The sequence below is a fragment of the Anabas testudineus genome, chromosome 6, assembly GCF_900324465.2.
Source record: "Anabas testudineus chromosome 6, fAnaTes1.2, whole genome shotgun sequence".
Taxonomy (NCBI): domain Eukaryota; kingdom Metazoa; phylum Chordata; class Actinopteri; order Anabantiformes; family Anabantidae; genus Anabas; species Anabas testudineus.
In genome coordinates this window covers 16,812,018-16,823,059 of record NC_046615.1, presented here as the reverse complement: position 1 = coordinate 16,823,059, position 11,042 = coordinate 16,812,018, and the positions used below count along the sequence as shown (strand labels likewise).

Below are 11,042 nucleotides of genomic sequence, written 5' to 3'. Positions count from 1 at the left end.
AAACTACATATTAACAGTATTAGTGTAATGAAGTTACAGCCAATTCAGAACAAATCATAATTCTCTAATAAATTAAATCTGCTCCCAGTTAATAAAATAGATAGGGCTGTACAACTGTCACGTTTATTTAACCTTCAGACCCAGCACTGGACATCATTTTGAAATCTTGGTAAGTGAGCAGATTTACTTTACAGATTAACTTAACAAACTAACTAAGGATAATAAGAACTTCTCACTACTATCACACAGCCACAGGTAGTAAACAGTAACTTTCAGTATCCAGAGAATAAACCACATTAAACTAGAAATAAGTGTTTAAAGCAGTGAAATATCTGTACGTTCTTGAGAGAAAGGGTAAAAAGTCACCTTTATATTCTTGGGGGGTTTTAACTAATTCAAACAGGATAATAAACTAAACCAACCAAATGATTATGATACTAATTCACACCCAGTTGGAATCAGTAAGAGCAAATAATTTTTGCCCTATGGGCCCTGTAACAGATTCATGCAATTCTTTTAAATTCCATTTACTAGTCTTGACACTATTTATCTCTAAAACAACTAAACTGTATGAGCAGACAGGTCTTATGTCTGCTTTCCAACTTCCAATGGAAAAGTAGAATTTACAAGTAGCACCTGAACGCAGCAGTGACTGTCGTTATGTGACACTTGTTGCGCTACGTCACGGAGGATACTTCAGGTACCGCGACAGTGTGGGACTAGCCGAAACATTTTACACCGTCGCCTCGAACGTATTTTAGAGCAGTACGGCTACAAACTCTCGCGTTAAATGACCATGAGAGCAAAGTAGCAGAAGTAATATCGCTAACATCGTTGTGAAACCGGGGAAGTGACTTGAGCCAATCGGCTCCTGATGCGGCGTCTCCACCCACAACGTGGCTCCGTCTGCAGAGCGGCCGCCGGGCTGAAGCTGCTGTCGTAAGATTAAAGCCTCGCACCGTCTCCATCATGTCGACTGCTCTGCTGCTGAAACACTCGCTGTGCAGACTCCCACCGAGTGTCCTCGGCGTCCGCTGCTACCACACCAAGAAAGGGGTTTACGGGTACCGACCCAAACAGACCTGCAGGGACCACAAGTTACAGAGCGACCGCATCGCTGCACTGAACCAAGGTCAGTATGGGGTTAATTTCCAATGTGGATAACGTAATGTCACCTGATTAGGAAGCCACTGGTTATCGTTTAAAACTTGCATTCGTTATTGTTCGTATTAATTTGTTTTAAACCTCTATAAATCCTCTAATCACCGTGTTACTGACTCATGAGCAGCTGATATTTACAGTGCGACTTTTCTCGCCACTGCATCCTGACACCGGCCTGTTTTGCTTTGTGCTCAGATCATGGTCTGGCCCGGTTGGTGGAGGCATACAGAGCACATGGACACAAAGCTGCTAAAATTAATCCCTTGCTACCTGAAAAGCCTGTGGTTGACTGTGTCCCGGAGATAAACATGTTGACTGGCACCATAAGAGGACAACTCAACACCTCAGGTGAGCAACCAGCCTGGATGGAAACCTACAGAAGGTACACTTCAAAGGTCCGGGTAATGATCCACTTCTGATGATTTCTTATTTGTGCAACAGGAACAGGAAAAATCACCTAAGGGATACAAATGAAGTGCAAACAAGTATATTAATAAGTATAAGACACACTAAGTAACTTAGAGGTTCTAAAATAACCAGAGGGTAATGAAACTATAAAAATGCAAAAATGCAAAATAAAATTTGAGTTGTTTTTGTGTTTTGTCGTCCACCTGCAAAAAGCAAACAAATGTCTGTTGTGTCTTTCTCCTGTGTAGAACCATCCACAGCCACACTTCATATAAATGTACCTCATCCCTACTCTGCAACTAAAGGGAGATGCATTTATATCCTTAAACCAGGGGAACAGGTGTGTTCAGTCACTCAGAAGTTGGAACATACCGTTTCAGATGGGAGTGGACGGAGAATAAAGTGAATTTGTACCGTCTAGCTTTTCACTGAACACACCTGATATTCAGCAATGGGTAGAGCGGGAAAAGATCAAACTTGCAAACAAGAAGGAAAGTAGCCCCAGGGTTGTTTACCCCGGCCTTAAACTGAGGGAAAGTAGCATTTGAATTCATATTTACATCTGCTGCAACTTGCAGCAAGTGAATAATAATAAACCCGAGGGGTAAAGACATTGACAGAAAAGTGCCATCACAAGAAATGTTTCAGTTGTACGACACAAGTGCCAGATAGTGAAGACTTCGAATGTTTATAGGGAGCTTAGGTTGGGGTTAGGTAGCTTATTCAAGTAGTAGTAGGTAAAATGTCAAACTAGTGTGTTCCTCATTTGGTTTATTTACTGTTTTACAACCAGCTAATTCATTGTATACACCTAGCCTAGCGCCTTAAGTGTAAAACAGTTATTTATTAGACTGCTGCATCAAACATAATGAGGCTGTTCATTCTGAGGAGCAGGAGGCAACACTACTGGGTAAAGACATGGAAAAACACCAACGTTAGATTAAAACGACTCTCATCCCACAGCTCATTTCTCTTCTGTGTATACTTACTTGCTATCACATGTAGGTGTAACCATCACTCGCACGTATTCCTGCAGGTCTGCCGCACCTTGGCAAGGCGGAGGCATCAGTGGAAGAAGTTCAGGCCTACCTGGAAGAAGCCTACTGTGGCCACATGTCAGTGGAGACCAGCCAGCTGAGCAGCCTGGAGGAGAGGGAGTGGTTCGTTGACCGCTTCGAGGAGCTCAAGAGGGCAAGTTTTTCCCCGGAGGAGAGGAGGCATCTGGCCAAGCTCATGCTGGAGTCTCAGGTTGGTCCGAGGAGAAAGAAGCAGGAGATAAAATCCAAATACTGAGTGAAATAATGTTCTGCATCATTTGAAACGTACCCTTTTCTCACAACCTGTAGGAATTTGACCACTTCCTGGCCACCAAATTTGCTACTGTGAAACGTTATGGAGGGGAGGGAGCAGAGAGCATGATGGGCTTTTTCCACGAGCTTTTTCACCAGTCAGCCCACAGCGGAGTCACCGACCTTGTCATTGGGATGCCCCACAGAGGCCGACTGAACCTCCTGACAGGCCTGCTCCAGTTCCCACCAGAGGTCAGACTTCTGCAGACAGCCACATTTCATGACACGTGTGCACTCTGAAATGATCTGCCATCCACTGCTTTGTTCTGCAGTACTGTAATCAACAGGAGGTAAACAAGGATGAAATGAAGTCAAACAGCTCCACATCATCAAGCATCTTTCTTTTCTTTTCTTTTTTTTTTATCTCTCCAGCTCATGTTCCGTAAAATGCGCGGCCTCAGCGAGTTCCCCGACACATCACCTGCCATCGGTGACGTCCTCTCACACCTCACCTCCTCAGTGGAGTTGGATTTCGGGTCCCAACACCCTCTTCATGTGACCATGCTGCCCAACCCGTCTCACCTCGAGGCCATCAACCCCGTGGCTCAGGGCAAAGCCCGAGCCAGGCAGCAGCTCAGGAAAGAAGGAGACTATTCACCAGAAGACGACGCCGAACCAGGGGACCAAGTCATCTGTCTGCAGGTGACAATGACCGAAACTCGCACTTTCCTTTCTGCGCATTTAAAAGTCACTAAGACTTTGGGACAAACTGTTTGTTTTTTTTTCTGCACAGATTCATGGTGATGGCTCTTTCACTGGTCAGGGGATTGTTCCAGAAACTTTGACCCTTTCAAACCTCCCTCACTACAGAGTCGGTGGGAGCATCCACCTCATTGTGAACAACCAAGTGGGTTACACCACTCCATCAGAGAGGGGGAGATCATCTTTGTACTGTAGTGATGTGGGTAAGTGAAACTCACCAACTGCATCGTTATTAATTAATTAATGAATTAAAAGCCTTTTATATTTAATGTTGCAGAAAAACAGACATCAAGGATGTTATAATCAGAAATTTTGTGCCCCAGGTAAAATGGTGAACTGCGCTGTGATCCATGTAAATGGAGATTATGCTGAGGAGGTTCTGCGGGCCACTCGGCTCGCCGTGGAGTACCAGCGGCGTTTCAGGAAAGATGTTATTCTAGATCTGATCTGCTACCGTCAGTGGGGTCACAACGAGCTGGACGAGCCTTTCTTCACCAACCCAGCCATGTACAAAATCATCCGGTCAGTGACATTCAGCTTTCTTTACTGTTTTCACATTAGCAGTTTAATTTCCCCTCATAACTCGTCAGATTCTTCTTTTAACTAACAGCTCGAGGGCCACATAGGTAAAATAAAAATTTTTATAACAGGTTTTTCTCTCTTACCTCATTAATCATCTCACTCTTCAGGATTCATATAACCATGGGTAGGTTGGGAATGACTGTATGACAGTCTGGTCAATATTTGTTGTCATTCCAATCCTGCTCACATGTGGCTGATTGTGGGATTAATCTGATGTTTATGTCTTTCCTTTTAGTATGTAAAGTCCTGGGTATTTTTTATGCATGTTGGCTTCAAAATACTACATACAATTTATCCTTAATTTTCTGCTCTCGGGTAACTTGCAAAAAAATCTATAGCAGAAATCAAAAAATCAACTTAACATTACATTTACTGTTGTGAATGGTTACCTGTAGTTAAAGAGTAATTTCTCCCTGTTTAGCAACCACTTAGAAAGACTGAATATTGACCACAATAAGGAAAACAGGTTTTATTCAGTGTTAAATACTAGAACATACTACAGATGTATTTCTACTTCACCACATACTATAGCACTGGTGGGCTGCTACAGAGGAACAAATCCAACCTGCTTCTCTTATGTGTAGCTGTTTTATGTTTGCTGTCTGACCAAAGAGACAAAGCTCTGACTAGGAGGAGGTTTCAGGTCAATGCTGGTAATGTATAACTTCAGTGCTGTTAAAAAATTATGCTGATACTTTTGAAATTTGAACCATGCAAGTACAAAAAAACAAAATCACAATTTTCATGAACTTGTACTTAACATTTTTTAATGGTTTAAAAGGATAAACGGACAAATAAACTTTGCTTTGTTTCTGTGAACTCTTTTAGTGGGTTTTACTAAAAGTATTGTTCGTTTATTCCAAAGTAGCATCTCTCACATGCCACAACACGGTTAGTTTATGTTGTTCTTTTGAAGTAATACTGGTCAATCAAACTACTCTATACTCTGTTGCTTCCTTGCAGATCCCGTAAGAGTATACCTGACTCCTACTCAGACCTGCTGATCTCTGAGGGTTTGATGACTGAAGAGGAGCGCGGTGACATCAAGTCTAAATACTACGGCATGCTCAACGACAAGCTGGCCAACATGACCCTCTACAGTCCCCCACCCACCAACTTGCAGGGCCGCTGGGGGGATCTGGTCGAACCCCATGCCAGAGTCACCACCTGGGACACGGGTGTCCCTGTTCCTCTGCTGCAGTTTGTTGGAGCGAAATCTGTTGACATCCCCGAGCAAATCCAGCTGCACAGCCATCTTTTAAAAACCCACGTACAGGTACAGGCATCACCTCTGACAACCTCTGTTCTTCCTTTGATAAGACACAAGAATCTAGATGATGATCTTTTTTCTCTTTTTATGAATTTAGTCTCGGTTGAGCAAGTTGGAGGAGGGAGCCAAACTGGACTGGTCCACAGCGGAGGCCCTGGCTTTTGGCTCTCTCCTCTGCCAAGGTTTGCCTGTCAATGAAAATATTATTTCAGAATCTTTCTTGGTATCCTTTTGATTTTTATTTCTGCCTAAAAATTGTATGTTGCTTCAGGCTTTAACATTCGAATCAGTGGACAGGATGTTGGAAGAGGCACATTTAGTCAGCGACACGCTATGGTGGTGTGTCAAGACACCAGTGACATGTACATCCCTCTAAATCACATCAGCCCTCAGCAGACAGGTTTCCTGGAGGTAAGACTCAGCGGGAACATACAATACTGTCTAAATCGCGACAGCTTTAGAACATTAATTGTGACATAAGGAATTTGTACATTACTACATCATCATCAATATTGAGATGTTTTTGTGTGTTTAGGTGTGTAACAGCCCGCTGTCTGAGGAGGCGGTGCTTGGCTTTGAATACGGGATGAGCATTGCACAGCCGAAGCTCCTTCCTATCTGGGAGGCTCAGTTTGGAGATTTCTTTAACGGAGCACAGATCATCTTTGATACCTTCATCTCTGGAGGTAAACTCCTACTACTACTCTGTGTCATCGTCAGATTTATTATGACTCACATTGTCTTAGATTTTTGGAACAAACCTCAATGCATCAGATGTAAAAGTGCTCCGTCCTCAGGTGAAGCCAAATGGCTGCTGCAGTGTGGGATGGTGATCCTGTTGCCTCACGGCTACGATGGAGCTGGGCCTGAACACTCATCCTGCCGTATGGAGCGCTTTCTCCAGGTGTGTGGGACTGTAATGGCAAACGAACACAGACGCCTCGCATCAGCCAAAGTCATTCATGATATTTAAACTCTCATTTTTGGGATGACACACTGTGTGAGTAAAGTTAAAGCATAGGTGCTTGAAAACTTCAGTCAGATACCTCCATGAACACTACAACAGGTTATGCTTGGTGTAGTCAGCCCTCCTCTTCACACTGGTCATTAAAGGTTCCCTTTGTTAAGAGATTGAGTACACTGTGCTCGAGGGTACCTCTGAACCACTGCACCTACGAACCATTTCTGCAAGTGGAATTGAAAGACTGGACAGTTTGAGACACATTTAGAACCAGTAGGTAAATCTAAAATCTCAAAGGGTTATTTTCTAAATATTTTCTGCACACTCTGACCTATACAGAGATTGTTTTGCCTTTCATTCCTAACTGGCTCTAGAGGAACATTATTACTACTATCTTTATCTCTGTTGTTGATAACTAGAGAAGATCCAGCGTCGAACCTCCATATTGCGACTGATTTGCTCCACTGGCAGTTTTCTACTTGGTTGCTGTTACACATTACCTGAAGTGAACATTTTTTTCTAACTTCTTCTGTTTTTGTAGATGTGTGACAGTAAAGAGGAGGGCGTGGATGGTGACAGTGTGAACATGGCACTGGTCAACCCCACCACTCCCGCTCAGTACTTCCACGTGCTGAGACGACAGATGATCCGCAACTTCCGCAAACCTCTCATTGTGGTCGGACCCAAGATGCTGCTGAGATTTTCTGTAAGCAGTGTCGATGCTGTCAAGAACATTTGTAAAATTTTATCTGCAGTTCATTTGTACAGATATTTATTGAAGTGACTGTATAATGTGTCTTTTTCCAGGGGGCCGTGTCCAGTCTGACTGAACTGGCACCAGGAACAACTTTCAGACCAGTGTTGGGCGATACTTCAGTCTCAGCAGAAAGGTGCAAACTTTCACTCGACTTTAATAAAACCTGCTTAAACTTGGACGACACATGGTTCAGAAGCATCTTCTAATTTTCCTTGTGAAGACATTTAACTCATTGTTATGTCTTGTTCCATGCAGAGTCCAGAAGGTGGTGCTGTGCTCTGGGAAGCATTACTATGCTCTGCTGAAACAGAGGGATACATCCACAGCCAACCAGAACACAGCGCTCGTGCGTGTGGAGGAGCTGTGTCCGTTCCCATTGGAGGCTCTGCAGCAGGAGCTCAAAAAATACCCCAATGCCAAAGGTAATGTGACGGTGCACTGACCTTTGCTGTCCAACATACAGAACTCCTTTAACATTAATATGTTTTAAATGTTTTGTATAAATTTGTTGAGACTGCTACATTACAAGGAAACCAGGTTTAGCTTTTGGCCACATTAACCCGTTCACAAATCGAATTTAACTCTTTCTGTGTACACAGTTGTGAACATTTCTCTGTTGCTTTACCTACGTGTTACTGTGTGTCTTCAGCACGCATGACCATTTCTGGCCTTTTAAATATAAGTTTGAATATCATTGAGTCAGCAAGTGGTAGCTCTGCAGCTCGATGCTATCATCTGTAGCTTCTTTGTGTCCACGTTTCCTTTGTATTAACATTCATTTCTTGTTTTGCATATGTACTAATTTCCCCTTGCTACATTACATAATGCGTCACTGTCTGTGTGACTAGGAAATTTGTTTATTTATGACGTATTTTAACACATTAAGAGTTCTTCACATAAAGCTATAAATTGCACTGACATTTAAAAGACAATAGAGAAGGAAAATAAATTACATTTCAAATAAATGAATAAATCTTTGCACGTTTGTTTCTCGTATAAATGTGAATCAGGGAAATTAGGTGTTTTGTGTTAGTACTTTTATCTCTGCCTTATTTAAGACTACCAACAGTAGGCTGTCCTGTCTAGGTCTTTCTTAAACATCAGCATCAAATGAACAGTGACATGTGACATTTCCGTCAATATAAATTTATTCCAGTTTTACGTGTTTGTTTATCGTTTCATGGAGGAAAGCGACTTGTAAGTTGACCAGAAATTCACTAAAAACACTTGATAACGATACCTGCTGGATTTGAGGGCCAGGCAGGAAACCGGTTACAAAAGCAGCTGCACAAGTGACTCACAGAAAGTTTAATGCCTCTTAGCAGAATGCAGCAACATCAATAGAAATCTGACAGTCACCACTTCGATGAATGAGTCCCTAAGACCGCATTAAAAAAAACAGAACTGCTGGTGCATCAGTGCATCTGACAAACAAGCATCTGAAGTATGAGCTTAAACAGACTGACATTCACTGCGGAGCTACTGTGGCTGTAATTTTATTCGACCTCAGTGGACTGTGATGTGATGTGATGTGATGTGATGTGCTACATTAGATTATGCAAGGCTTTCAAAGAATGAGGAACTACAGCTATCGGTATCCACATCTTTCTCTTTCTTGATAAATCATTTGTGGGCTGTAAACTGCACTTAGTGGAGACGGTTTTCACTCCTGCACCAGATTTACTGCGCGGAGGAGGAGGATGTAATTACTGGCAGTTTCAATTAAAGACCTCCAATCCTGAGGTTACCGCTCCAACTTGTGCAACTCAACCATCAAAATCCAGATAGGAGATGCTTTATGTTGATCTAAATGTTTTTCTTTTAAAGCAGAACTGAGTGATTTGCAGACTTTCTGTGACCTCTTGAACACAACCTGAAAGTTCAGGTTTCAAACACAGTGAAGTAAACCTACTTCCAGTTTGATGTGGAATTTGTCTGCTCAAGATGAGGATGAAAACTTCATCCAAAGTTGTCCCTAAAGTCACATATTTAGTCTGAACTTACTTACTTACTTAAGAAAAACCAGTGTGAATGGTGTTTTCTTTAACAGACTGTTAAAAATTATTTTACCAGAGTTTATCTGGAGTCAGGAGGAGCCTCAGAACATGGGTCCCTGGTCTTTTGTAGCTCCCAGATTTGAGAAGCAGCTGGCCTGCAAGGTGAGTACTGTCTGAAGTAAAAACTCTCCACAGTAAAAGCTTCATGGTCTGTAAAGGATTTGTTGATATTAAAAACACGACACTGTCTTCTCTGTCCTCTTCAGCTCCGGTTAGTCAGCCGACCTGCTCTGCCTGCCCCCGCTGTCGGTATCGGGACCCTCCATCACCAGCAACAAGAAGCCATCCTCTCGGCTACCTTCTCCTAAAACAAAACCCACTACACACGTGTCAGTGCTACACTACCTGCGGTCTCTATTGTCATCTTCTCATCATGATGTGAGCTGCTGCACGCTGCACACTACAGACGGTGTGGAAGTGCAATTTTGAAACAAGTTTTTCAGTAATGTGAAAACAAATTGAGGGAAGTGATGAAGGGATTAGTGCTCATAATGTTTGTAGTCTTAAAGACAAATACAAGTTTTAATTACCGTGTTTTTGTATTTGGAAAGCGAGGCCTGAGTTCCTGTCTGTCTATGTTTTAGCTTTTTCACCATACTCTCATTCATCGTTTAGTTTGTTTCTTTAAGGTTAAAGGTACTATGATGGAAACAAATAACTTCACATAGTTCTGATCTGAATTGAGGCCTTGGAGACGATGTTTACAATGTGATTGTAGTTAAAAAAACATTTTAGCTGTGTTGAATCTATAGCACAGGGGGACTGAATCTGACTGGTGTCAGAAAGATCTCAGAAATCAAAACAGTCTAGTCGTCTCATGCATTTCGTCTGCGTGACTTGGTCATTTTTGTATTTTTCTGAAGAGATAAACAAGTTTAACTTGTTAGAAATCTCTGAGCATTATACTTTAAATATTTGTTAAAAAACTATACTATACTGAGCTTATACTGAACACGTGAGAGATCTAACTGGCTCTGAATGAGGGTTGTTATCGCGTTACTTTAATGTTTATCCAACCATAAGTTAGGTGTGGTTACATTTGGTCAACTTATGGTTCAAATTATAAGAAATACGTTATCAGTATTATTTAATTATGCATTAAGCTAAGGCTTGGCTTCAAACAACACTAGAGAGTTAATGTAAATAAACCAAATCTGAAGATTGGAAATTTATTCAAATAAATCTATTTTCACTTTCGTGCACCGTGATTCTTTTCACCCAATATTCTGTTTTTATATGAGCCAAAACACCAAGGTATTAAGATTTGAGATGTATATAGGGAAAATATTTAGCTTTATAATGAGGTGGTAGTAGTAGTAGAAGAAAAATCCTAACTTATAATAAACTAAGTGAATTAAAATGTGTATTTGTAAAGTTGTACAGTAACAGAAAATAGAAATAATGTACAGTGGTGTGATTTAGTTAACCCTTTTCTGAATCAGAAATTCAAAATGTATGAATATAGTTCATACAAATTAAAAAGTGCATACAGTTGCTGGCAAATGTTGGTAAACTGCAATTGTACCATGTCCAAATGTTTAGGCAGCCTTGGTCCATACTTGATAAACGTCTTTTATCACATTTGTCAAGAGTTGCCAGCTTTAAATTAATCAAATTCATCTTAATGCTGCACTTTCGTGCAGTAAATCCATCCTTTATAGAATCAGTTTTTCTTGAAACTGTTTAAGAGAGATGTTGAGTGCTGAGTATAAAATCTTATAACGGTACTTCTGCTTGAGTTGGATATTTTTAGTCTGGTTTCAGACTGAGTTTCTGCCTTCATCTCAGATTTTGT

The 11,042-nt window shown here is 41.5% G+C and overlaps 1 protein-coding gene across 1 annotated transcript; it reads left to right on the top strand.

Moving 5' to 3' along the window:
- The first annotated feature begins 969 nt into the window (after nt 1-969).
- On the top strand, nt 970-10,444 carry dhtkd1 (dehydrogenase E1 and transketolase domain containing 1). Its single transcript, XM_026365703.1, has 17 exons — nt 970-1,132; nt 1,357-1,509; nt 2,606-2,817; nt 2,916-3,110; nt 3,291-3,560; nt 3,652-3,823; nt 3,944-4,142; nt 5,166-5,478; nt 5,570-5,654; nt 5,744-5,883; nt 6,008-6,158; nt 6,270-6,376; nt 6,975-7,139; nt 7,241-7,323; nt 7,446-7,612; nt 9,264-9,349; nt 9,454-10,444. Exons 1-17 carry the CDS (start codon nt 970-972, stop codon nt 9,553-9,555), a joined length of 2,763 nt encoding a protein of 920 aa, XP_026221488.1. The 3' UTR covers nt 9,556-10,444.
- The last annotated feature ends 598 nt before the right edge of the window (nt 10,445-11,042 follow it).